General features: G+C 38.5%; 2 protein-coding genes across 3 annotated transcripts; one reads left to right on the top strand and one right to left on the bottom strand.

The window, feature by feature from the left end:
• Window positions 1-321: 321 nt before the first annotated feature.
• On the bottom strand, window positions 322-27,324 carry ARL14EPL (ADP ribosylation factor like GTPase 14 effector protein like). 2 transcript variants are annotated; one of them, XM_057302333.1, is made up of 5 exons: window positions 27,291-27,324; window positions 8,593-8,685; window positions 8,256-8,360; window positions 5,659-5,798; window positions 322-1,087 (listed from the first exon to the last, which is right to left on the bottom strand). In XM_057302333.1, the coding sequence occupies exons 3-5, from the start codon at window positions 8,349-8,351 to the stop codon at window positions 865-867; spliced, it is 459 nt and encodes a 152-aa protein (XP_057158316.1). In that variant the 5' UTR covers window positions 8,352-8,360; window positions 8,593-8,685; window positions 27,291-27,324; the 3' UTR covers window positions 322-864. The 2 variants fall into 2 exon arrangements, with proteins under 2 accessions (XP_057158316.1, XP_003826766.1); XM_003826718.5 differs by lacking the exon at window positions 8,593-8,685.
• On the top strand, window positions 7,472-7,941 carry LOC100985281 (small ribosomal subunit protein eS25-like). The gene has a single exon (XM_034960372.3). The coding sequence runs from the start codon at window positions 7,528-7,530 to the stop codon at window positions 7,903-7,905; it is 378 nt and encodes a 125-aa protein (XP_034816263.2). The 5' UTR covers window positions 7,472-7,527; the 3' UTR covers window positions 7,906-7,941.
• Window positions 27,325-27,576: the final 252 nt, after the last annotated feature.

Raw genomic sequence — 27,576 nt, 5'->3', positions numbered from 1 at the left:
ATTGACTTAGGGTTAAAAAAAGACTGTCATAAAAAAATGAATTCAAAGAAAGCTGAATTCAATTTTGTATAGCTCTGATGATGTATCAAAATTGAAAAGACCACATCATTTATCTAGTCAATTGCTTATCAACGCACTCAATTAGCAAACATACAGAAAATCATTTTTGTATAACTTGTTTCCTCTGTATGAAAAAAAAATCCTGAAATACTGCCTCTGAAATCAAAAATATGTAAACTCCTGGCTTTTAGGATATTAAATTCCTAACTGTTCAATTTTACAAGTACAATACAAATTTTAATGATTAAAAATACTACCAAGTATTACTAAATTTCATTTTAATGTTATTAAAACATGAACAATAAAAAAATGAGGCTATGGGTATACAGTGCAAAGTCACAGTTTTTCTTTAAAATCCAAATGGCAATTCTGATTTACAGCTAGTGATGTATAAGATTCTAAGGATAACTAGATATTATAAATTTATGATTCTATGTTCTATGTAAGAAAAGCTCTCAGCTACAGAGTTTTGAAAATCTTAAAGCTACATTTTCTCAGATATCAGCAAAGAGGGAAGAGAGTTTTAATTTGAAGGCAGAGTAGAGATGAGGGTGCTGATGAGAAATGCTGATCCCTCCATTGTTACATCCTTTGGTTGCAAGTTAAGGGACTTGAAAATTGTTGACACAGTTAAGAAGGTTACAGAATTATTGCCCATTCTACATTGTTCTGGGGCTTGACAGAACATGAGTCTTCAGTATGTTTTTTTCGATATTTCACCCAAGCCCTAAAATTCACCCAAAAGAAAGAGGTCAACTTAAATGTGTAAGAAGAAGAAACAAATCAGTCCATATACAAGAGCACCTAGTCAGGAACATTAAATGGCAGCGTGCTGATGACCTCTCCTGACTCAGTGACGATGGCATCGTAAACCCACCGTCGGTTGCAGCGGCACTCGGGCCCACACTTGTTGGAGTTACACTTGGGGCATGGGTAGAAGCAGCCCAGGCAGTTTTTCTCTAGACAATCACACAGATCAGCGTCATTACAGATGAGCCTGCCACTTTTGTCATACTTCCTCATTATTCTACAAAGGAAAAGCATGACATTAACATGACAGGGCAATCATCCTCAACATTGAGAATAAATTAGTGTACAATCAACATCATACACATGACCATTTTACCCTGAGCCAGAACTCCAGAGATTACCAGAAACACTGGTACTCTGGACCAGAACTCCAGGGATTACCAGAAACACTCCAGAATATTGTATGGCAGTGACGTCACGGGAAATTCAGTCAATATGAGAGCAAACAACTTCCAGTGCAGCCAGACTTGTCATCTAGAGTAACACTTCATTTTTCCAGCATTGCTGGGAAATGCAGCAATCTACCTAAGAAAATTACGAGGAATAGCTAACTAAAGCTTCCTCCTACAAATGCCCCCAAAGTTTTCTTTAAAATATTACCATTCTTGATAGATTTTTCCCTAACAAATTATTTTTTTCTTAAAAGCACTATGCCGAATGCAACTACCACATTTTTGTTACCTAAAATTAGAACTGTCAGTTATTACACCATAATCATTTGAAGAAAGAAAAGCACCTTTGCTAACAGTCTCCAAGTGCCATTTCTTCTGTTCCTTTCTGATTCTGCTTTTTACCCAGTGTGGAGGGAGAAAGGAGGTGACCAAGAATGGAGGATCATACATCATAAGCTCTGAGTGAAGGTGGGATGCTCTGTCCCAGAGGAGAGCCCAGAGTCCAGACTGTCTCTGTCAGCCCTTACAACATGGCCAGGGACAAAGGACTTTCACAGGAATCCTACCACCTTCTCAAACCCAACCATTTTGAAATAAATCCTTCAAAACTGAGTTGCTTCAAAACCTGAGAATAACAAAAATACCTCTGTATAACTTATAGCCGTTATTACCACTGAAGTCCAAAAGGCTGGTGGCCCTAAGCTAGTATGGCAAAATTATGTATAATACTCCTGCACCCTTTGTCCCTAAGCAGGCACAATGCCTCCTCTCCTTCTGTTCGCTAAGTAATATCGTTCCATCCTGTTCCTTTTCCTAAGAATGCAGGGAAGGGAAAGGATTAGTCATTATGTGTACTTGCTGCCTGATGATCACGCTTTAGCAAGAATGCCTTCTAATGAAGATTCGCTTTTGAAGTGCTTTATTTGTGGAATGAAACTCTTCCTAAGCAACCCCAGGAAATTTAGCAGAAGAGGATATTTTAAATCTATTACAAGAATGATGGAGTACATGGTCCTGAAATCAACCTATACCACAGGTCAGATTCTGTCCTCCCTTTGCCTTAACTCAAATATTCTCCTGTATTGGTAAGGTTTTATGGTTTCCGGCCCATTTGATGCTTTTTTTTTTTTTTGGTAAAATCCTGAATTATACACATCAAAGCATGCAAAATATATACACTACATGCACAGATAAAGAAGAATAAAACAAACTTCTGTGTGCCCACTGTCCAGCTTAACAAAAGAGTGTTACAGCAGTGAAGTCCTCTTCAATCCCCACCCATTGCATCCCTCTACCCTCCCCTCAAAAAGGAACTGTACCTTGATGTTATAAAAGTCACTTCCGAAGGCCTTTTCTGCATCTATGGAGATAATCATGTGGTTTTTGTCTTTGGTTCCGTTTATATGCTGGATTACATTTATTGATTTGCGTGTGTTGAACTAGCCTTGCATCCCAGGGATGAAGCCCACTTGATCATGGTGGATAAACTTTTTGATATGCTGCTGGATTCGGTTTGCCAGTATTTTATTGAGGATATTTGCATCGATGTTCATCAGGTATATTCGTCTAAAATTCTCTCTTTTTGTTGTGTCTCTGCCAGGCTTTGGTATCAGGATGATGCTGGCCTCATAAAATGAGTCAGGGAGGATTCCCTATTTAACAAATGGTGCTGGGAAAACTGGCTAGCCATATGTAGAAAGCTGAAATTGGATCCCTTCCTTACACCTTATACAAAAATTAATTCAAGATGGATTAAAGACTTAAATGTTAGACCTAAAACCATAAAAACCCTAGAAGAAAACCTAGGCAATACCATTCAGGATATAGGCATGGGCAAGAACTTCATGTCCAAAACACCAAAAGCAATGGCAACAAAAGCCAAAATTGACAAATGGGATCTAATTAAACTAAAGAGCTTCTGCACAGCAAAAGAAACTACCATCAGAGTGAACAGGCAACCTACAGAATGGGAGAAAATTTTTGCGATCTACTCATCTGACAAAGGGCTAATATCCAGAATCTACAAAGAACACAAACAAATTTACAAGAAAAAAACAAACAACCCCATCAAAAAGTGAGCGAAGGATATGAAGAGACACTTCTCAAAAGAAGACATTGATGCAGCCAACAGACACATGAAAAATGCTCATTATCACTGGCCATCAGAGAAATGCAAATCAAAACCACAATGAGATACCATCTCACACCAGTTAGAATGGTGATCATTAAAAAGCCAGGAAACTACAGGTGCTGGAGAGGATGTGGAGAAACAGGAACACTTTTACACTGTTGGTGGGACAGTAAACTAGTTCAACCCTTGTGGAAGTCAGTGTGGCGATTCCTCAGGGATCTAGAACTAGAAATACCATTTGACCCAGCCATCCCATTACTGCGTATATACCCAAAGGACAATAAATCATGCTGCTATAAAGACACATGCACACGTATGTTTATTGCGGCACTACTCACAATAGCAAAGACTTGGAACCAACCCAAATGTCCAACAATGATAGACTGGATTAAGACAATGTGGCACATATACACCATGGAATACTATGCAACCATAAAAAAGGATGAGTTCATGTCCTTTGTAGGGACATGGGTGAAGTTGGAAACCATCATTCTTAGCAAACTATCGCAAGGACTAAAAACCAAACACTGCATGTTCTCACTCACAGATGAGAATTGAACAATGAGAACACTTGGACAGAGGAAGGGGAACATCACACACCGGGGCCTGTTGCGGAGTTGGGGGAGTGGGGAGGGATAGCATTAGGAGACATACCTAATGTAAATGAGGAGTTAATGGGTGCAGTACACCAACATGGCACATGTATACATATGTAACAAACCTGCACGTTGTGCACATGTACCCTAGAACTTAAAGTATAATTTAAAAATTATATATATATATGTATATATATAAAGTCACTTCCTTGTTTTGGTCTTAGTTATGACACATATGTAGGTATCCCTAAACATATTGTGATTTTCCTTTTGTAATTTGCTTTGTTAGTCTGATCATGAGTTGAGATACTTCCATGATGGTACATGTAGCTGTTCAAATATTTTCACTTCTATATGTATTCCACTGTATAAATATACCACAAGTTATTTATCTTTTCCATTGTTGATGGACATTTGGATTATTAACAGTTTATTTTCTTTGCTATTTCAGTGATGCCATGAAACTTCTTAAACATATCTCCCTATACATGTATTAGACTTTTTCCAAGATACTAATTTATACTCAGGAGTGAAGATGTTAGGTCATAAGGCACATAGGTAACACCGAGCTGTTTTTAAATAGTGGTTGTACCTTTTTACACCTAATTCATATCTCATAGCTTCATCAGCTTTGATGTCAACAGACTAAATTCTGACTCCCTGGGGAGTATGGAACTTCTGTGTATGTGCTGATCAGGTTCGGTATCCTGAATGTTTATTCGTTGTTTCCTCTATGAAATGTCTGTTTATCATTTTATTAATTTGTCTATTAGGATATTTACACTTTTCTTATTGACTTGTAAGATTCTTCATATATTTTGGATACTGATTTTTTATGTTATTAATAACTTCTCCTACTTTATGGTGTGTCTTTCACTGTTTTTATGGAGTTTTTAATGGGCATATTAATTTTAATGTAGTTAAATTTATCATTTTCCTTTATAGTTTTCTTAGTTTATTATTTTTTATTTTATTTATTTATTTATTTTTTAGATGGAGTCTTGCTCTGTCATCCAGGCTGGAGTGCAGTGGCATGGTTTCGGCTTACTGCAACCTCCGCCTCCTGGGTTCAAGCGATTCACCTGCCTCAGCCTCCCAAGTAGCTGGGACTACAGGCGCGTGCCACCACACCCAGCTAATTTTTTGCATTTTTTAGTAGAGACGGGGTTTCACTGTGTTAGCCAGGATGGTCTAGATCTCCTGACCTAGTGATCCACCCACTTTGGCCTCCCAAAGTGTTGGAATTACAGGTGTGAGCCACCGTGCCCAGCCAGTTTACTTAGTTTATACTTAACGATGCACTAACAATCATTGTACTTGATGATAGTCCTGTGCCCATTTAATATCCTGAGTTCATTCCCATGGTTATATTATTTATCCTTCTAATGATACATTTTTGTTACTTTTAAATCATCTTTCCTACTAAAGCCATTACTCTATTACACGGCTATTGAAGCCTTTTTAAAAAATCGATTCCTAATTCGGGATTATGGTCTATTTTTCTGTTTCTTAAGGTTGCTAACGTCCAGACACATGGGTACTATTATATTTTAGAGGAGATATTTTTAAATAATAAATAACAAAAAGAGGGAATCTTTCATTGCTTTGTCAAGGAGAATTCATGCATTTCATAATCCCACAGATCAAATACAATAAGTCAGAATCTTACTTGTATTTTGTAGAAAAATATTCATTCATTTTTGACATCCGGGCTTTCTTTTTCTGCTGCCTTGTTTCAGGATTAAAGTCTGCTACCTGTGGTCCAGGGTTTCGAAATGCCAAGCATTTTAACTGCCGCTCTATTTGTTGCTATTAAACAAATAAATGTATTAATAGTAAGAACCAGATAGTTTTATCTGTTTTACATTTCCCCAAAATGAACTTTCTGTAACTTTCACCGTAAAGGCATGAAAGTATATATGTTTTACACAAAGACATAAACGGTTTAATCTAATTAAGTTTCAAAAGATGGTGTACATTTTCTCAAGTTGGGCCATTCTTTCTGAATAAAGAAATAGTATAACACTCATAAAATAAAAATGTAAAAAACAATCAAGGGGAATAGAAGAATTCTTTTTAAAACCGCAAAACGCCACTTAGCTTTCCAAATCTGATGGGGATGCACATCAGAATTAGCATTTGATGTGGGTAAGGACGAAGGAGTAGAGGCCCTTCCTCGGCTGTTAGCTAAAGAAGCCCATGTAGTGTCTCAAACCGCAGTGAGAACCCAAAGTAGATCCGGCACTCCCCTTCAGTGCCCTGGGATGCATTTCGGAGCTACTCCCTACCTGGGACTGGCCTCCACTCAGCCACCTGAAGGATCGACTTTCAGTCAAAGCCAGATTGGAACAAGAGAAATATTGCTAGGATGACTTTCTAGGGCATAGGGGGACATTTTCAAAAGTCTCTGGAGGTTTTTTTTTTTCCTTTCTTTTCTTTTCTTTTCTTTTCTTTTTTTTTTTTTTTTTTTTGAGATAGGGTCTCGCTCTGTCACCCAGGCTGCAGTGCTATGGCATGATCATGGCTTACTGCAGCCTCAATCCCCGGGGCTCAAGTGATCCTCCCACCTCAGCCTCCCATGTAGGTGGGACTACAGGCACGCACCACCATGCTCGGCTAATTTTTGTGTACATATGCAGTAGAGATGGGGTTTCACCATGTTGCCCAGGCTGGCCTTGAATTCCTGGGCTCCAAGGATCCACCATCTGCCTTGGGCTCCCAAAGTTCTGGGATTACAGGTGTGAGCCACTGTAATTAGAAATTAGATGGGGCCTGAGCTGAAAGACAATTAGAAATTAAATGAGGCCTGAGCTGGAAGACAAACAACAAAATGCTTCAATCGAATATTGTACTGATAACTTATTGTGAACATGTAGCACATGTCATGGGGGAAGAAAATGCTCTTTTGAAGGATTGTAGAAGAAAATAATCTCAGAAGCACAAAAACATAGGCTGACATATACATGAAATACTCCACCTGGAAACAAAAGGGAAGCTTTCAATGTAGGAATTTCAATGTAACAAATTAGTAACAGAATGTCATGGACTTTTCTGCAGTTTATTTAGTTTAATAAGAGTCTAGTAAGTTTAAAATAATATAATGTTTCTTTTAAATTTCATCTTGGTGTATATGGTTTTGTTTCATAAACTTAACCTTAAACTGTTCTGCATTAGATATGGTTATGACATATACAAACAACTTAGTACCAAGCGATTACTATTCTAAGTAGCACAGCAAGAGGTTAAGAACAGAGACCCAGGGTCACCTGCCTGTGCTCAAGCCTTGGCTCTGCCACGTACTAGTGGTGGGCCTTGAGCAAATTGCTACGTCTCTAGGCCCCAGTTTCTCTCTTTGTAAAATGGAGTTAACAATAGTATGGTGTGATAAGGATTAGATGAGTTAATACATACAGTTTTAGAGCCATAACATGACATAATAATAACAAAATAAAGGTTCATTAAATAAAAACATTTGTAGCTTTTTTGTCCGACATCTTGGCGAGGCTGCGGTGTCTGCTGCTACTCTCCGAGCTTCGCAATGCCGCCCAAGGACGACAAGAAGAAGAAGGACACTGGAAAGTCAGCCAAGAAAGACAAAGACCCAGTGAACAAATCCGGGGGCAAGGCCAAAAAGAAGAAGTGGTCCAAAGGCAAAGTTCGGGACAAGCTCAATAACTTAGTCTTGTTTGACAAAGCTACCTATGACAAACTCTGTAAGGAAGTTCCCAACTATAAACTTATAACCCCAGCTGTGGTCTCTGAGAGACTGAAGATTCGAGGCTCCCTGGCCAGGGCAGCCCTTCAGGAGCTCCTTAGTAAAGGACTTATCAAACTGGTTTCAAAGCACAGAGCTCAAGTAATTTACACCAGAAATACCAAGGGTGGAGATGCTCCAGCTGCTGGTGAAGATGCATGAATAGGTCCAACCAGCTGTACATTTGGAAAAATAAAACTTTATTAAATCAAAAAATAAAAATAAAAAAATAAAAACGTTTGTATATATTCTCCACAAAAAGCAGAATTTTATTGTACAGAACACTGGGCTAAAAATCAGGGTACACAGGAGGTGGAGAGGAGATGTGTGAGGCGAGAGCAGCCCGCAGTGAGCAGTGGGGCGGAGGGAAAGCTCTATCAGCCTGGGCGGCAGAGTTCCTCCCTGTGAGGTCCTGCCTGGGCCCACCTTCCCACCCACATCCATGGGCATCTCAGAGATCCTCGAGGGGGCACTCCCCAGTAGCATGGAATCATAGAATCTGTGTGCCATACCAGTTGTTTCTGTCCAATTTGACAGTTCTTCTCAGGAAAACTATGATCTGTGTGTCTCTCTTGAATGGAATTGTTTTTCTCTGATTGTTCATTCATCTCTGATCACTTAAAAAGTAATTGGAAAAAGTAAAACATATTAATATCATCTATCTCCAGTAACTTCATCTGGTGATTCTTTTCTACTCTCCCTCCACGTCTCACTTTATTCAAAGCCAGACTGTATCTGTACTCCCAGAACATTTTCTCCCACTCACTGTTAAACCTTGCCTCTGACTCCCCCAGACCACCCTACTGAGGCTCTCCTCTGCCAGGGGTTCCAGGAGAAAATCAATAGTACCTTTGACAGTCCTTAGCATCATAAACCTCTCTTAAGCAGGATTAAGAAGACTCTGAGTTTTTAGAACTCCATTCTTCCTTCTTTACACACACTCTTGAAAGAAAAAGTATGATACGTTAATGCCATATGAACACAGTAATGTTGTGAAAAGCTCATCCACTCCCATGGTTTCAGCTGACACCTCTTCATGTATCATTCCCACAGTGACTCCCCAAAGCCTTGACCTCCTCACTCAACTTTTCTGATAAATTTCTAATGCAGCTTGTGCTAAATGGTAATCAGGTTTTCATAAAACCCCACTGCTAAAATGCCTGTAACTTACTTCTTCTAAATTACTTCAGTAGTATATATACAGGGTGCGTGCGTCTGTGTGTGTGTGTGTGTGTGTGTGTGTGCATGTGTGTGTGAGAGAGAGAGAGAGCGAGAGATGGAGCCCATACAAGATGGTAATCATGAGTGACAGTCCAGGGCTGGTCTGCAATGTTCTATCAGAAAACACCACTCTCCAGAGGAGGCTTCCACAGGCCTTGCTGTTTTCCCTGATTCTCATCAACTACCATTGCTGACTACAGGGTGCCGTTTCTACTGAAGTAACTTAAGAGTTAGGCGTTATCATGTTGGCTTGACTCATTTAGCATCACCTCTCTGCTGACCAATTGGAAATTCCAATTCTATCAATGGGAAATCTCCAAACTGCTCTCGACAGTGGCTGGACTAATTTACATTCTCACCAATAGTGTGTAAGTATGCACCATGGAATACCACGCAGCCATAAAAAGAACTAGATCATCTCTTTTGCAGCAACATGGATGCAGCTGGAAGCCATTATCTGAAGTGAACAAATACAGAAAACGAAAACCAAATACTGCATGTTCTTACTTAGGTGGGAGCTAAACGCTGGCTACACATGGACAGAAAGATGGCAACAATAGACACTGGGAGCTACTGGGGTGAGGGTAAATGGGTTGAAAAACTACCTATTGGGTATGATGCTCATTACCTAAGTGCATTATCCCCCTGTAACAAACCTGCATATGTACTCCCTGTGTCTAAAATAAAACTTGAAAGAAATAAGATATTCACATTTTTTTAAAAATCACCTTGTTATTTCTCCTTATAAAATTCAAACAATGGTTCTCAGGAAAAGTAAATAACAGCTATTTTAAAACGCATATATTCATAAATAGAATTCATAAGCAGATACATATATATACAAAATAAACACATTAAAGCCTCAGTGGTGAATTTAATTTTGTTTATCTTAACTTTTCAGTCCTTGCATTTGCTGCCATAATTTCTACTGCCATTATTTTGGAGAATTTTAATTTATTTTTTTGTGTGTGTTAAGTAAATACTTGGGGCTGTGAAAAAATGTAATTTATAATAACTATTATTTCTAATTGGAAAATACAGTGACACTGCCATAAAGACTTATATGTGGTGTTTTATAGCACTGCTGGAGTTTCTTACTGCCCTCTCATAGCCAACTTATCTCTCTTTTATGGTCCTTCAAACTATTTGTTGGCTTAGCATATTATGAATGAAAGAAAGGACACATTTAAAAGATCACAAGGGCAAGGAGGGCAAGGGCTGAAAAACTGCCTATTGGGTACTTAGCTCTTTACCAAGATAATGAGTTCCATCATAATCCAAACCTCAGTATCATGCAATATACTTCTGTAACAAACCTGCACAGGTACTTCCTGATTCTAAAATAAAAGTTGAAAAGGAAAGAAAAATTAATTAATTTAATTTAATTAATTACACTTTGTCTACATCAGTTTTTGCTTTGATACTCTCACATGCAATGTCAGACCTGATCAGCCAAACATTCCTATGAAGAGTTTTTCAACTTGTAGAAGATAAAAATCATATGGAGCTGTTTCAAAAATCACTAATTTTCTTCTGAATCTCAGACCTACTGCGGTTGTAATTTGCAGGAAAGAATCTGGTATTCTGCATAATTAATAAGCTCTCTGATGAACCTTATCATTAGGCTATTAAAGGAAATACTAGGGTAGGAAAAGTAGGTATAATTTTCTCCGTGCAGTCTTTCCATCTGATGGTAAAACTATTGCCCATATAGATGGTCCCTGACTGAAGATGGTTTGACTTAGAACTTTTTGACTTTATGATGGTGTGAAAGCATGCTCCTTGATTTGCCATGGGCTACGTCCAAACAAACCCATTGTAAATTGAAAATATCATATGCCAAAAATGCACTTTCTACTTTAAAATTTTTTGGGTTTATCAGTACGTAACCTGATCATAAATGAGAAACATTGTATTATCTCCCCCTCCCCGACATCATAATTCATTTAATACATTCCAGCCCTGTTAATATTCTGAAATCAGGAGTCTCTTTATCTCATTCCTATTAAAATACTTCAATGACTCCTCTCTGCCAATAATATCCCACCCCTCTGGTATATCAGTGAAGGTTCATCATAGCCATCTCTAACCTTTATAGGCTCATCTTCTGTCATACCCACACTTGGACCAAAGTTACCTGATCCCAGTAACTTTGGTCGAGGGATCCCACTCGAGTTGCCATAGATGTCAAAGTTTTACTTATGTTCATCACTTCTTCAAGATAACAGTAGCTCTTAGACATGCTACTAGATCTTGCTTGATGTGTTAACAATTGGGCACATGTATTACTGTCACAATATTTTGATAAGCGTATTTCAGTATAATTGGTTTCCTTTCTCAACTTACAGGTTTTATTTTATAAAATTAAAAATAACATTCTGAGAAATGGTCCATAGATATCACTGTCTGCCAAAGGGATCTGTGACACAAAAATAAGATTAAGAACTGCCAAAAGGCAGGGAGAACCTACTGCCACCATCTCCACTGATGATGGTGATGAGAAACAACAGTTCCCAGCTCAGGATCATTTAACCTATACAAGATGCTCATCTTCAAGCAGGCTAGAAGCCATATGTATGCTAAGCTATTGCATTTGATGGGGATACAAAAAGTGTGAAATCAGGTTAATAAACTGATTTGTCCTGACATTGTGTCAGATTGCCTATGAAAGAGCCATAAAGTGTTCTAACACAAAGAGAAGAGGCTCCCCCAAGCATCAGACTCCTAGAGCAGAGCTAGTCAAAGTGTGATCTGAAGTGTTTTCTTTCCCCGTATGGGGAAAGAAAACAGGCTTGGGTCAGAATAGAAATCAACTGCTTCATTAAGCACGTTGGGTAGTGTTGGGGTTTTAAAAGCAATATCTCAAAATGAAGGCTTCAGAAATAGCCTCAGAAGCAAAACTTTCTCTCTGTCTTCTGCCCTCTTATCTCTCAGCCCCATTCTCTTCAGAGGCTGGCCATAGAAACTAGAATTCCTCTTCCCCAAGGTGGGTTACAGAAACCAGCACCCCTTTTCTCCAAGGCCAGCCATAAAACCTTAAAATATTACTCTAACTTTTCCTCCACCCTATCTGTGTAGAAACTGACCATAAAGAAATCATCAATATCTGACCTACCTTGTTTAACTGTAGGTCATAAGACCCATTCCAGAGAGGGTCCTGCCTTATACCCAGAAGGAAGGAACACATGCTCAGAGAGTCCAGGGAGAATGTAGAGACAAGGGACTTGCTGGGTTTCCCCACTCGGTCTATTAGCATTAGATCATACATTCTTTGGCCAATCATAGTTCTATACAGCTGTCCATACCTTGTTGAACCTAAGCAGTACAATTTTCTGTATTTTACAGCTGAGGAAACCAAGGCTCAGAGTCATCTGAGTCACAAAGATACTAATAGGATGCATGGGTTTGGATCTCAGATTTAGGTGACCCCCAGTACTATGTCCTTTTAAGGATACAACACTGATCCAAGATTTATTTTATTGGTGATTACCATCTCTACACAGAAGCCTGGGGAAGGAATAGGAAAGGATGCACTTTAAATAATCTCAAGTTTTCCTCCTTCAGCTCTTCTTCAGTAACGCAACACTCAAAGGGTATACTAGGAAAGAAAAGCCTCCTGTTTAGGGCACATGAGCCACATCTGACTTCAGGATTGGATTCTGAAGAAAGTCACTATATTAGTCTTCTCAGGCTGCTATAACAAAATATCACAGACTGAGTGGCTTAAACAACAGACATTTATTTCTCATATCTCTAGAGGCTGGGATGTCCAAGATCAAGGTGCCAATTGAGTCAGCTTTTGGTCAGGCTCTTTCTGGCTTGCAGGCTGCCTGCTTCTTGCTAAGTCCTCACAGGGCCTTTTCTTGGTATGCACACAGAGAAAGAGAAGCTGTTTTCCTCTTACAAGACCAGCAATTCTATCAGATTAGGCCCACACCCTAGGACCTCATTTAAACTTAATTACCTCCCAAAGACCCTATCTCTAAATATAGTCATGCTGGAATTCGGACTTCAATTATGAATTTGGAGAGGACACAGTTAAGTCAATAGCAGTCATATACAGACGAAATTACCCTTGAAAATCCCTTCAGAAAATGCTACATTGAAATAACCCAACATAGCCAGGCATTTCTTCAGCACTGGAACAGATTATCATTCCTTAGGGTCAGCATCAGATGAAGCAGCTGGCTTATACATAGGAGCCATGATGGCTGAATTATCTATGATGGATACATGATGTTTACTTTTAAGCCTCAGAATACCACACCCTGGCAAGGTGTGGAGGCCTCAGGAACCACATCCCTTGAGGGAATGGCACCAGGTCCATACCTCTATCTTCACACTCACTCTGAGGCACAGGTCATTGAGCGACACTCCAGGCAAAATGACTCATACGTTTATCACTTCCATTTATGTTTAGGATGCTGTGGCAGGTAGAGTTGAATTTTCATCAGTTGATTGTGTCTTGCATGGGGTAGAGTATTTTTCCATCATTACCCCTACGGACACTAGCAAATTATCAAAGCAAGAAACATTCCATTTAAGTTCTAGCCTAAAAGTTGGTCTCTGTTCTTACTCACAGCAGATAATGCCACTTATTCAGGGACACTATCTGTAAGATATCTCTTGGAATATATTTAGAAGTGAAAGATACACACACATATATACAAGACAAGAGAGTCAAGCTATTTTAATCTCATTCTGTCTCTAGTCTGAGTTCCTATACTTGCTAAATTTATGGGTCGCTGAGATAATTGACAGGTGAGTCAATCCCACCAGGGGCATATCTGGTAGAGAGAAAGGACGCCTGTGCAGGTGGTCAATTAAGTCATTCCCTTGCTGCCCTCTCCAAGCTGTTTCAGCTGTTTTCAAAACCACAAGACAATAACCTCTAAAAAATCTCCACTGCCATTTGTCCTTTAGAATTAAAAGTAACTTTGATTTAAGCCTTTGAGAGTGTTGTTAGATAATCAATGTTAATGCTCTAGAAGCAACTTTATCTACAATATCCACAGATTCCTAGACATACTTTTGTAGTTGTATTTTCGTACACAAACACACACACACACACACACACACACACACACTTCTGTGGGTCAATATGAAACAATGTGAAAATACATACAGTATATTTAAAATAATTTGAAAGTGCACTCAGCAGAGAATTTCATCATCTGTGGAACACAATGCCACCACATAGTTGCTATTGCTAATGCCACAAATGCTACCATCTGACATCGCTTTAAAACCAACTCCCTTAAATGGCCTGCCTGGGTCACTGACAGATCAGCATCTAAAAGGGCCTCTCTACTACACCTTATTTGTACTATGGATCTCTTGAATTATACATTCAAATTATTTCTTGCAATTTTAAGGTTTGTGAAAAACCAACCACTTCTGTTTACCCCCCTCCACCAATGGAGAGTGGAAAAGGATGAAAACTTTTATGAGACCAGAATACTGTGACATTTTCAGCATTAACCTGGTAAATATATTCAGCATTTTCCTGATAAACATCCTTCAAAAGCACTCACCTCAAATATTTAAGTGTGGAGATTCTTTCTTCCAAATCCCAATGGCCCTATTATGCTCATTTCTTAGTTTTTATTTTTATTTTCATTTACACTGAATTAAAGGAACTCCAATTGTCTTTCACTCTTAACTATAACACATGAATATAGCAATATATATTCAGAATCTACATGATGTGGCTTGTTTTTCCTCTTCGTTCTCTACTAACCTCAGAGGGGATCGGGTTTAGGATGCATCATTTGTAAAGGTGCGCCTTTCAAATGATGAAGTTTCACAGTTCTATTACTCCCTGCTTCTTCATGTGAGTTGCCTCATGAAGATGAACTAGTAGGGTGGTAAAGAGAAAGAACACATACCTTTAAGTTGGATGAAAAAGAAGGAAAGAATACTGGAAAGAAAGGAAAACTGTACTGCCTTCTTTCCTTTGTTTTGCTGAGAAACCATAGAACCCTCAAGGGAAAATGAGAAGGCCTCAAAGGTGCTTCTACAGTTTAATGCTGTATAATAATGGCTGGGACGAGGGGAGGTAGAAAATGAAGGAAGGGATGGATGTAAATGTTATCTTACTCTTCCACCATGACTCTATTCTAAAATCACATGAAATCGGATTATGAGAGTTCACCTTCTCTCTCATCTTCCATTCACAATAATCAGTTAATCTAGAGTTAAGTTTTTACTCTATTGTCATATGTCAACTTCAAAAGTTTAACTAATACTAATACCAAATTGTCCCCTTTGCTATTTTGTACTTCAGTGTAAATAGCACTAATAGCACTACATATATATATACATATATATACACACACACATATATACACACACACGTATATATATATAATGTTTTTCTTCAGTGTTAAAACCATTTAAGTAAAAGCTGTTTTCCCAAGAGAAAACTAAAGCATGTTTATAAACAGTGTCTAAGACATATACTAATCCCTAAATTACCACCCTCTAAACATTGTCCTCTGCCACCAGGGTTTGGATATTATGTTGTGGGTTATTAAAACCCACTTCACTGGCAGGTTAATACTTGCTCTGTTCACTCGTGAATTGTAGGGTAAACACTGCTATTTCATTACTAATTACTTTTACCGCAAAGAACAAGGAAAGGAAACAAAATCTTCAATTATAAGAGCTTGCAACCCATCTGGCAATGATGCAAAAATCCTAAGGTGGTCCCAGAATAAATATATTTGACCTGAATGTTTATGTATTAAGCCACTGCTATATTTTTGAGATTACACAGCAAATTTTGCATAATTAAAAATGTGTTCCATCTTGCCAGTTCCAGATTGATAAAATTCAAAGCTTGTAAAAATCCTACCAGACTTTTCCACAGTCAATCACTTCCTAGAAAATAAATTCTTTGGCCAATGTTTGACTTTGCTTCTAGAAGGGAGTTTTGCTAATGTACTACGGCAACACTGAAACACAACAAACACATCAAGGGCCGAGGGCAAAGGTAGTAATGCTCTTAAAACTAGACAGAGGAAAATTTTCTAAAAGATAAGGTTTGTAACCAACCAAGAAAAGTCCCAACTGAGAGGTTTTTTTAAAATTAAAGTGGCAAGAAATAACAGTGCACCACGGCGCTGAACCTTACTTCCTTTTATTTTTCTAATTTAAGTAAGAAACTAAGTCATACAAAATAATTATCCTGTATTATTTACAAGTTGCTCAAGCAACACTTAATATAGTTTTTGAAATAATGGTTTAACTAATAAATCTTCAGGAGAACTTTATATCACTTTTTAAAAGATAATTTCCTTTTAAAAGACTGAAGAGTATTTTTCAAAGGTAATAATACCTCATTAAATTTGCAAGTCCAGAAATTATTGAACTTGACATGATTTTTGCTATAAAATTATATTTTTTCATCTTCAGATATTCTCAGGTTTCTTAGAGAATAAGTTGAATGTAATGTAAAATTGGTTGCTTTTTCAAATGAAGGATTCACATACTAAAACACTCCTTAGTTTACCCTTTAGTTCTCAGAAAGTAAAACCTTCATGCTTATGAGTTATGAGTGGTATTATCAGGTTGGTGCAAAAGTAATTGCAGTTTTTGCCATTACTTTCAACGGCAAAATCGCAATTACTTTTGCACCAAACTAAATTTATTTTACCAGTTTTTAGCTATCTGTATATTAATTTGGAATATACTCTGTACTTAAAAGTGTCACAATTCATAAGCTTATCCATTGCAGCACTGTTTATAGCTGTGAAATATTCAAATGCCCATACACAGGAGAGTGGTTGAAAAAACTATGGTACATCCCCAAGTACCACAGTACATAGTACATGTAGTACTACGCAGCTGTAAAAAAAGAAAAAAGAGTAAGGGAGATCTCTATGGAGTTATATAAGACAATTTCCAAAATATATTGTTAAATTTAAAAAGCAGAATACAAAGAGTATTTATAGGATACAATCCTTCATGTAAGGAAGAAGGATTATAAGAAAATTCTTACTGCAGCCAAGTAATTTTAATAAATTCTATATGATATAGGGTGTGGTTTATGAAATAATTAAAAAGTTGCTGGCTTTGGAAGTTATAAGTATCCAGGGAGGGGCTACAGTAGGAAACTCTCTAGCTTTATCTTCCTGAAGCTGTTAGCATCTTTCTTAGCACTTACTGAACAAGCTCTCACTGGGCTGCTCCAATCCTCCAATTGAAAGGCTCCAAGAAGAATAGCCCTTATTGTCTGGGTACTATTACTTCTGGTTTGCTGTGGTTACTGTTTTATCAAGCTGCTGTTCTACTGTGAAGGTGTTATGAGTTGTATTTTTGAAAAGGTACACTTTCTAGTGGGAGTCATCATGGGGGTCCAGAAGTGGATGGCACTGATATAGAATACTACAGACCTGAGCCAGGACCAGTGGCTCCATCACTGGATGTACTCAAGGGTATCTATCAACACTGCCCTTCAGATAAATACTTCTTAATGAGCCAGACAATGTGCCAATGATAAAAGGGCAAATAAGACACAGTTCCTTTCTTCAAAGTGCTCAAAGGTCTAAAAGAAGAAGATATGTAATCAAATAAGTACAAGATGTGCATCACAAGTACTCAAGGCACTGTGCAGCTGAGAGGGGCAGAGCGGGCGGAGGGACTAGTGTGCTGTCCCTGGGAATCAAGGTGTCAAGAAAGACTCCTGGTCGGACATTGTGGCTCACACCTGTAATCACAGCACATTGGGAGGCCGAGGTGGGAGGATCGCCTGCACCCAGATATTCGAGACCAGCCTAGACAACATGGTGAGACCCCCTGTCTTTACAAAAAATAAAAAAATTAGCCGAGCATAGTGGCTCATGCCTGTAATCCCACCTACTCAGGAGGCCAAGGCAGGAGGACCGCTTGAGCCTGGGAAGTTGAGGCTGCAGTGAGCCGTGATTGAGTCAGTGCATTCCAGCTTGCATGACAGAGTGAAACCCTGTCTCAAAAAAAAATTTGTTTTAAAAAAGACTCACTAGAAAAGGTGCCAATTAGTGAATCCTGAAAAATGCACGGGGAAAAACTCAGGTAAAGAGGGAGGGAGAAGGACATTCTAAGTGAATGGAGCTGCTGTGAGCAAGAGTTGAAGGTAGGAGAAGTCTACAGATTTCAGAGGGCTCTAGTGGGGGTGTCAGGGGTTGTCTAGGCTCTGACATGGCTAAACTGCAAAGTGCACTCCAGTAGCTTCTGTGTGTGTATATAGACTCTAATGAGCATCATTCCCAGTGACAAAAATGGAGTGACTAGCAGGTAAGTGAAATAAAGTCAACAGAGAGGAGAGTAAGCAGAGTTATGCAATTTCAGGACCTCCAGCAGCTGCATTTTGGAAAATCATTAAAACAATTTAAAAAACAAAGAAACAGAAACAAAACAAAAAAATAGGATAAAACTACTTCAGTGTTTTCCCCCAAAACTTCCTTGTAGAACTGGCATGCCTTATATGCCAGTAAATAAATACATATATTTTTACATATTGAAAAACAATAATAAAGCAGTGAAAGTATTCTGTATGATACTTCAGCAGTGGATATATGCCATTATACATTTGCCAAAAGCCATAGAATAGAATGTAATAGACAAAGAACTAACCCTAAAATAAATTGTGAACTTTGTCAATATTGACTCATGAATTATAACAAAAGTACCATACTACTGCATGATGTTAATAATCAGGGAAACTGTTGGGGGATAACAAGAGAATACATGAGAACTCTCTGTGCTTTTTGTTCAATTTTACTATAAAACTAAAACCTCTCTAAAAAATATTCTATTGTGTTTTTTGATGCACAACATAAAAACTTTTTTTTTTTTTTTGAGAGGGAGTCTCGTTCTGTCGCCCAGGCTGGAGTGCAGTGGCGCTATTTCGGCTCACTGCAAGCTCCACCTCCGGGTTCATGCGATTCTCCTGCCTCAGCCTCCCGAGTAGCTGGGACTACAGGCGCCTGCCACCACGCCCGGCTAATTTTTTTTTTTTTTTTTTTTGTATTTTTAGTAGAGACGGGGTTTCACCGTGTTAGCCAGGATGGTCTTGATCTGACCTCGTGATCCGCCCACCTTGGCCTCCCAAACAGCATAAAAACTTTTTACACAATTTCTAATTTGAAACAGAGAGTGGTATAAGTGAAATAATGTTCAGTTTAATTGTTTTATATTAAAAGAATTAAATTATTTTCCTTATTTTACTATTATTACTATTATATTTACTATTACTTTTAACACAACTATATGCTAATATTGTGTTATTACTTTGACTTACTAATATCGTGCACTACGCCCCAGTCTTAGGACACATTTTGTTCTTGCTGTACCTAACTGTGCCTTTATTCTCCTTTCCAGAAATGCCTTCCCGTCACTCTTTAATCACTCCTTTAATGCCTTCCCTTCACTCCTGTTATATACCAAATGGCTATAATTTCTATTAATTTCGATTATAGCCAAATGGCTATAATTTCTATTATTCTATATAAATTCTATAATTTCTATTATAGCCATTTGGTATATAACAGGAGTGAAGGGAAGGCATTAAAGAAGTGATTAAACCAAATGGCTATAATAGAAATTATATATAGCCATTTGGTATATGTCAAAAGCTTTAAAATAGACATTATCTTTGACCCAGCAATTCCTCTTTGGGAAATTTATTCTAAGGAAAGATAAAGATCTTCACAAAAATTTAGCTACAAGAGTAAATCTTGTATTAATTCCTAGGTTTCGAGTTGCTAAGTTAGGAGAGTAAAAAGTTTGGCAGCAACTTAATAGTCAAAACAAAATAATGTGATATGAAGTAGTCATTAAAATAATGTTGTGGAAACATATTTGTTAAGAAGGAAGATCAATACACATTATTATTACAAAAGCAGATCTGAGAATGTAGAGAGTTTTAAAATTTGTGAGATAGTTTAGTAAATCATATTTTTCTAGGAACGTAACCATTTCTTCTAAGTTTTCAACCTTATTGGCAAAAATTTGTTCATAATATCATCATGTTATCATTGATGTCTGCAGCATCTGTAATTATCTAATGTATTCATAATACTGTTTATTTGTACCTTTTCTCTCAGAGATTTCTCATCTTCTCAAAGAACTAAGTTTTAGCTTTCTTGTTTTTTTTCTATGTCATATTCTTCTAAGAACTTTGGGTATATTTTCATGTTCTGTTGTTCTAAGAGGTATGTTTAGCTCATTAGTTTTCATTCTTTTTTTCCCTTAATGCAAGCATTTCGGGATATAAATCTCATTAGGTTCTTCCCTGCCTGCCCAGCTTTGTATCATCTCTCTTTTTATCATATCTCTATCTTTGATTTGATCACTTGTTTCAAAGAAGTGTTTTCTTAAAGCTTTTGTTTCATGGAGAAGTTTTTTGGGTCTTTTGTTCTGCTTTGTAGTATATTTGTTCTTCTATGTGTCCCTTACCAGCTATTTGATTTTCCTGGTACCTTTGTAGAGATCCCGTTCTGGTTCTTTCTGTTTAATCTGTGATCTTTGCTTGAAGGCCATCCTTTCCAAGACACCTATTTGTTGAAGGATGATAGGAGGAGGGCCTGGGGTCAGGAGTGGATGAGTTTAAGAGAGGAAGTGGTTAGGTGTGTTGACTTGGGAGCCTTCCCACCAAACCCTGTTCAGGACCTGACCCTCTGCCCCAGGCTTACACTCCTCCTGGGGTACAACTGAGTCTAAAATGTTTCCTCTCCTCTTGTGGATCAAGACCAGTAACTGCAGACCTGACTGCCACCCACCTTCTTCCCCCATCCTGCTACCAGACAGCAAGGGCGGTTTGTCTGTGCATTTCCTCATTCTGCTTCATTTCCTCCGCCACCCCTGGGCCCCAGGGACTCCCTGAAAGGCTGTCTGGGGCTTGTAATTACAAACAAACTGTTACCGGTTTGGCCTCTCAGGGTGAGCCACTTAATTTTGGAAGGTTCTGCCTCCCATTAAAGATCCACAGAAACATGTATTTGCTCTCAGATTTCTTTTACAACTGGGTCCAAATTTTGTTTTTTAGAAGTAGTTAGTCATAGAACGTGTTTTTCAGAATGTGCTCTATTTCCTCAGTGCATTGAATTTTCATCTTTTTCACACCCGCCCTCCCCACCCCATGTTTCCCAGGCCAACTTCTAACCTAACCTAGTTTCCCTGCCTTAAGTCTTAAATCTCCACACTTCGCTGCTGAAGTTATTCTCCTTAAAATTCTTGTCTGCATTGTGTCACTTTCCTCCTCCAAAACCTTTGTGGTCCTTTGTGGTCCTCAGCATGATATTTTAGGCCTTGCATGACATGACCTAATTCTACCTTCCCAGCCTCGTTGTCACCGCATCCTTCCGTTAGCCTGACACTAAATTCTAGCTAGAGTGCTAGAATGTTCCCACTTCCAGGACCCACTTACGCTTTCCGCAGTGTATGTCTAAAATCACCATTGTGTAATCATCCCCATTGCCCAGTTAGAATAAGCACCTCTGTTTCTATGTTTGCAAGCTTGTTCATAGTTATTTACACATTTGTCTCCCCTATCAGCCCTCTCCCACTTCAAGGCAGGATCTATATGACTTTTTATTTCTATGGCATCATCTGCCACAGCAACTAGGACATTGGTACTCATGCATACCCACTAATAGAAAGGATCAATGGCACATTTTTCACTGTGAATAGTAACTTAGTGATCTGTTTCCCAGGAGTCTGAGCAATATAAGGCACTTTTTTTTTCAGGTTCTAACCCACTCCGCCATCTCTACCTCTCCTCCTACCTTGCCCTGTTAAATTGGAGCATAAGATTCCTGCTGTGCATGATAGGCAATGCAAGCCCTAAGGTTCACAAACACAACAGTGACTGAGAGCATTTTCTCTCCATGAACCTTACATTTGCAATGCATCCCCCCTTCCTGCTATTGTATAACCTACATCAATGCAGTGTTTATCTCAAATTGGTGTTAAAATAAAAACCACAAACTAAAACCAAACAAAGTACATTCTTGTGTGCAGGTAAGAAAACAGTTAGATAGCAATCGTAGGTATCTCTGGATTTTTTATACTTCATCATTTCCTATATTTACCCATTTCCTATAATAAGCATGTATTTCACAATTTTTAAAGGTATTAATATTTTAAAAATACTTCTAAGAATAATGTAGAACTCTCTTGTATGTGTGAAATAACTATGTCCAGCAGATGGCACAAAACCCCTAATCCAGAATTAAAACAGTTAAAAAAACAAAACAAAACAAAACAAACTCTTGTTACTTGAAGAATGCCATGTGAAGGGCACGTATCTTAGTGACCAGGAATGAGCCAAAATGGACACTGCTTCCACAATCTTTGTCTCCACTAGGTATGATTTGTTTATCTCTGTTATAGTCAAAGGTGAGTCATTTCAGAGGTAAGGAAGGGGCCTCTGTGATATGCAGGATGTGTGGGACCTGCAGAGGCTGCAGGGCAAGATGGACTACCCAGAACATTCTCGAAAAGTGGACAAGCTGTGTGTCAATGCGGTGTCACATCCGGAGAGGGCTTTGGAGACCGTATAGTCCATGTGTTTTCAAACATTGTTATTACCATTTTTTTCTAAATAAACTTCAATGTATGAAACCAAAAAAAGTGAATCTCTCCTATTTAAAGTAGGGGATGGGATGGGAGGCAAGAGCCATGCTGGGCCTTCTCTTTGTCCCAGAGTAGCTCCACCCTTTGTACCTGACATAGTCAAGAACTGGCTATACTTAATCAACAATTATGGAAACCATAAAATACTTCCAAGAGGTCCCTAGAGAAAACCCCTAATGCAGTGGTTTCATTTTACTGCTGAGAAAAGGGCTGCTCAGAGGAGGAGAGTTGCAAATTAAAAATGGAAAAACATATAAAAAGCAAAAAAAAAAAAAAAAATCTTTAATTGCCTTTAAAGGAAAACATCAAAAAGAATATTCAAAATGCACCAATAAATTTAGTACTGATGTTTCACAAATTTGACATCTGAGACTGGAATTTATGATATATTAAATTTCTGGTATTTTAAACATTGGATTCACTTAAATCTGTTTTATAGTTACAATGGTTTAAGGAAACTACAGGAAACAGCATTTCAGCTAGTGTGAGGTTTCAGGAGACATGTAAGCATATTTCTAGGTTATACTTTTGCAAATGAAGTTTATTTATATCAATAAAATATCCTTAGGTTGTAATTCCTGCACATTCTATAATTTTTCAATGCAACTATAAACCCAAACAAATAGTGACTTGACCGCATGAAGCTAGTCATTTTAGAGCTCCTATAAGCCCCTAAAAATATGTCTAAATAATGTTTGCAAAGTAGATGCAACAATCCATTTAAACGCATTTACCTAAAGTTTCTTGTCAGAACGAGTCCAAATTTAACTATTCTTATAATAATTATCTTGAAAATTTTCCTTTGTTTTGGACATCCATTTCTATATGAAGCACTGCCCGTTATTTCCAGGAGCTTCCCACTTGACACTGTATTATTTCTGGTCTACGGAAGATGTATGTGTTTTAGAAGCTTTCAGAGAGGCTTCTCAGGGTGTAATAGTATCTTAACCCTGTCCTAAATTAATAAATAAAAGGAAAACCCAAAGGTGAATGGGGTTTAGCAGTAGAGAGCATGGGTCTCAAATGCTAGCTTCTGCTTCTGCTAGCACCTTAAGCCCCTATTTCCCCACGTGTTGAGATTAGAACAATTATACTGACCTGAGTTGGTGAGTAAGCCATTGTCTCTCAGTTCCAAAACCACCTTTTAATGCTCTGCTTTGTGATGTTAGGACTCGGACTATGTAAACCACATTTTGGCTTTGCCAGCTCTGCCAACAGGGGTGTTGAGGGACGTGGAAGGTTGGAAGAGAAAGAAGGTGCTTGCTTGCTCCTTCCTGTTTGCTTCCAGTTTCTGTCGGTATCACCCCAGCAATGGTTTTTCCTTCCGGCAGTGGCTGTTGAATTCTAGTTCTCAGGATTCTTCCCTCAGTCTCCCAGACCAGCTTAGTGTGTTCCCCACAGAGATACCAGCAGCAGCTGGCCAGAGCCTCCTCCTCAGAGGTCTGAGTCCAGCTCCAAGGGGCTTTCCTCTGAGTTTTTGAGGCATCAGCCCCAGTCAAGTTGACCCTCTCCTTGAGGTCTGGATCCTGGCTGGGCTGAGCCCTATCTCTGAGATTCTGAAGCAGCCACACCAGCTTCTAGGTTCTAATAAATCCACCTCCTCCCTTGTTACCCCTACCCTAGAAGTGCTAGCTGTTTCTTGTAGTTCCTGCCTCGATGTTTTCTCAGCCTTACTCTTTTGTCGTTTTGGTTCTCCAATACCAATTCCTTGTAATCAGTTCGCAGTCAAAAAAGCCGATTTGGTTTCTGATTTCCTGACCAACTATAGAGAATTCTAGGAAATAGATTCTCAAGATAAGATTCTGAGCTTAGGCTTGATCATGGCTTTGGCCTTGAATACAGTGCTGACTCCTAGTACCCCCACGATTAATCAGCAATCACCTGTGGTTGATTACAAATGAAGTACCTACTGAAGCAAGTGTCCTCTCGGACCAAGTGGCTGCTTTGTTTAACCATTGTGAGGATAATATGGTGAGATAGCTATTTTGTGTGCACTGGAGTGCTTAGGAGATGAAAATGACCAGCTTGAGACATGGTCAGAGAACCAGAAAACTTCTAAGGCAGCTGTAAAAGAGTCTCTTAAGTTTTCTAGCTGCTCTGTGGGATATATCATTACAATGCAAGTTGAATTCACAGCCTTGCCAAGGCTCATGTGCAAGCATTAGAACATTGATTGGGAAGGAGAGAGATCCTGAGATTTGGAATAAGGACATCTGGGTGAAATCAAACAAAATAAAAATCTTATACTCCTTCATCCAAACTTCTACATTCTAGTAACTTTAACCTTTGCCCATTATTCCCCAGTTTTGAGACTGAGAACTAGTTCCTGAGCTATAACTTGGGGTTCTTCTTTTGTTTTTTCACTTCTCTAATACTTGTTTAACAAATCCTTAACATTGAAATCTCTTTGCTAAAACAAACAAACAAAATTAGTCTGGTTTCTGTTTTTCTAACTGAAGCCTACTGGACACACTGCCTCATAGGGGTATTTTGAGGCTGAGACAAGGCATATATAGCACACAGCTCAGTATGGTATATCACCCACAGAAGACACTCAGCAGGTAGAAGAATTTTCCTGCTGACCACATCTCTTCCCTACTTTGTTGTACTACTTCTAGTTGAGCAGGTCAAAACTTCTCTCCGAACTTATTTATAAAAGGAGGTAACATTTCTCTAAAAATGGGGGTATGTGTTGGGGGAAGTGAAGGAAAACATCAACCTTGTGAAGAAATAAATAATACTTCATTTCTAGTGCTACTACTAGTACTTTCATCCTGCCGCCCTCTCACAGGAGTTCATAAATACTGAGGCCACCCTCTAGTGCTAAGTGATCAGAAAGGCCTCCTGCTCACTATTGACAAGTCAAAGGAACACTTTCTGGAAGAAACCATAGCTATTCTCTGTTACGGGGCATTCTCAGGACAATCTCCTAAATGAACCCTGAGAGCCCTGGCATCACTAAGGATTGTCCCTACCCAAAGGAAATGATGGGACTAACCGCCTGTGTTGATCTCAAGTAAGACATGCTAACACTAAAGAACTATTTTCAAAGACAAGGTGATCATTTCCCAGAGGATAGAAAACCCAAAACTCTCGCAAACCCCATGCTTAGAGCCCCTTTAATCCTCTGATGTGTATCTGTGAATCCTGAGAGTCTAGGACTCATCACGTCATCAAAATAGTCCACTTTCAGTAGAAGCCTGAGAGCAGAGAAGGTGACAGCCTCATCTCATTGCTTGGCATTGTTTGTGAGAGAAAGCAAAGAAAGTGAGGAAGCCTTTATATTGTGCTATTTCTTTTCCATGGCAATCAAAATAATTAAAGCGCAGTTCAGCTGAGGACAGGCAAGTGTTCACATACACACTATTCCCACAAACATAAACTCTATTTTAAATACACACACACAGCCTTTTTTTCACGAAACAAACTTTTTAGCAAACAAAATAAGTTATAATATACTTTTAAGAATATAGCTTGGGTAGAAAGAGTTTCTATTAAAAAGCCTGCAACTTATTATTTTGAAAATCTTGATCCAAGGATCTACATTTTTAAAATAGAGTAGATAATATCTACCTGTATTTTTCATTCTGTGCCTCTAAATTCCATTTAGAATTTTGAAGTCATGTTGTACCACCCAAATCAAGATAATTTTATTCATCTAGTTAGATTTTCTTCAATGAAAAAATTACAGGTGATCTTAATTTATGATGAAGTTATATCCCCATAAGCCTATAGTAAGTTGAAAATGCATTTAATGCACCAAACATCATAGCTTAGAATAGTCTACCTCAAATGTTCTGAGAACACTTACATTAGCCTCCAGTTGGGCAACATCATCTAACACAAAGCCTATTTTATAATAAAATGTTGAAAATCTCATGTAATTAATGGAATACTACACTGAAAGTGAAAAAAATAGAATAGCTCTGTAGGTACTCAAAGTATGGTTACTATTGAATTTGTATTACTTTTGCACCACTGGAAAGTATAAAAATAGTAACTCAAACCACGGTAAGTCGGGGATTTCCTGTAGTAAAAGGAGGTGGTAATATGTACCTAGCAGAGAGTTGTTATTTCACTTCTACTAGAGTGTAACAATTAAGAATACATAGCTACAGGCCGGGTGTGGGGGTTCACACCTGGAATCCCAGCACTTTGGCAGGCTGAGGCAGGTGGATCACTTGAGCCCAGGAGCTCAAGACCAGCCCAGGCAACATGGTGAAACCCCATCTCAACTAAAAATACAAAAAATTGTCCAGGCATGGTGGTGCACACCTGTAGTCCCAGCTACTCAGGAGGCTGAGGTGGGAGAATCACCTGAGCCCAGGAAGTCGAGGCTGCGGTGAGCGGAGATGGCAGCACTGCACTCCAGCCTGCATTGACAGAGTGACACCCTGTTTAAAAAAAACAAAAACAAAAACCACCACAACAAAAAACTCAGAATACACAGCTATGTATCAGAAATTATATGCTACCTTCCAAGGTCCCCAGTGGATGCCTGAAATCTTGGATAGTATCCTACTCTATATACACTATGGTTTTTCCTGTACATATGTACTTAAGATAAAGTTAATTTATAAATTAGGCACAGTAAGAAATTAACAACAGTAACTAACAATAAAATAGAACAATTATAACAATATATTGTAATAAAAATGTGCAAATATGGTATCTTTCTCTTTCAAAATATCTTATTGTACTGTACTCACCCTTCTTATGATGATGTAAAATGGTCAAATGGCTACGTGATGGGATGAAGTGAGGGCAATAACACAGGTATTGTGACGTAGATGGAAAATTCCAGAAATAAACAACTCTTAAGTTTCAAACTGTGCACTGTTCTGAGTGGTGCGATGAAATCTCTTGCCCTCCTGCTTCGGCCCACTGGATGGCAATGAGTCACCACGTAGTCACCTTGGCGATTACAGCAGCTGTTGCAGTATTGCAGTGCTTGTGTTCAAGTGACCCTTATTGTACTTAATAGTGGCCCCAAAA

This window comes from Pan paniscus, chromosome 4 (genome assembly GCF_029289425.2).
Source record: "Pan paniscus chromosome 4, NHGRI_mPanPan1-v2.0_pri, whole genome shotgun sequence".
Classification (NCBI taxonomy): domain Eukaryota; kingdom Metazoa; phylum Chordata; class Mammalia; order Primates; family Hominidae; genus Pan; species Pan paniscus.
Note: the sequence above shows the minus strand (reverse complement) of the source record. Positions and strands in the feature narration are given on the sequence as shown.

What these genes read in the sequence shown, in the direction of transcription:
- LOC100985281 (XM_034960372.3), top strand. Translation starts at nt 7,528, where the DNA reads ATGCCGCCCAAGGACGACAAGAAGAAGAAGGACACTGGAAAGTCAGCC.
- ARL14EPL (XM_057302333.1), bottom strand. Translation starts at nt 8,351, where the DNA reads ATGAATGAACAATCAGAGAAAAACAATTCCATTCAAGAGAGACACACA. An exon ending in AAATTGGACAGAAACAACTG is followed by an intron (nt 5,799 to 8,255) that starts GTATGGCACACA and finishes TTTGTTTAATAG; the next exon opens with CAACAAATAGAGCGGCAGTT. An exon ending in TATTTTTCTACAAAATACAA is followed by an intron (nt 1,088 to 5,658) that starts GTAAGATTCTGA and finishes TTTCCTTTGTAG; the next exon opens with AATAATGAGGAAGTATGACA.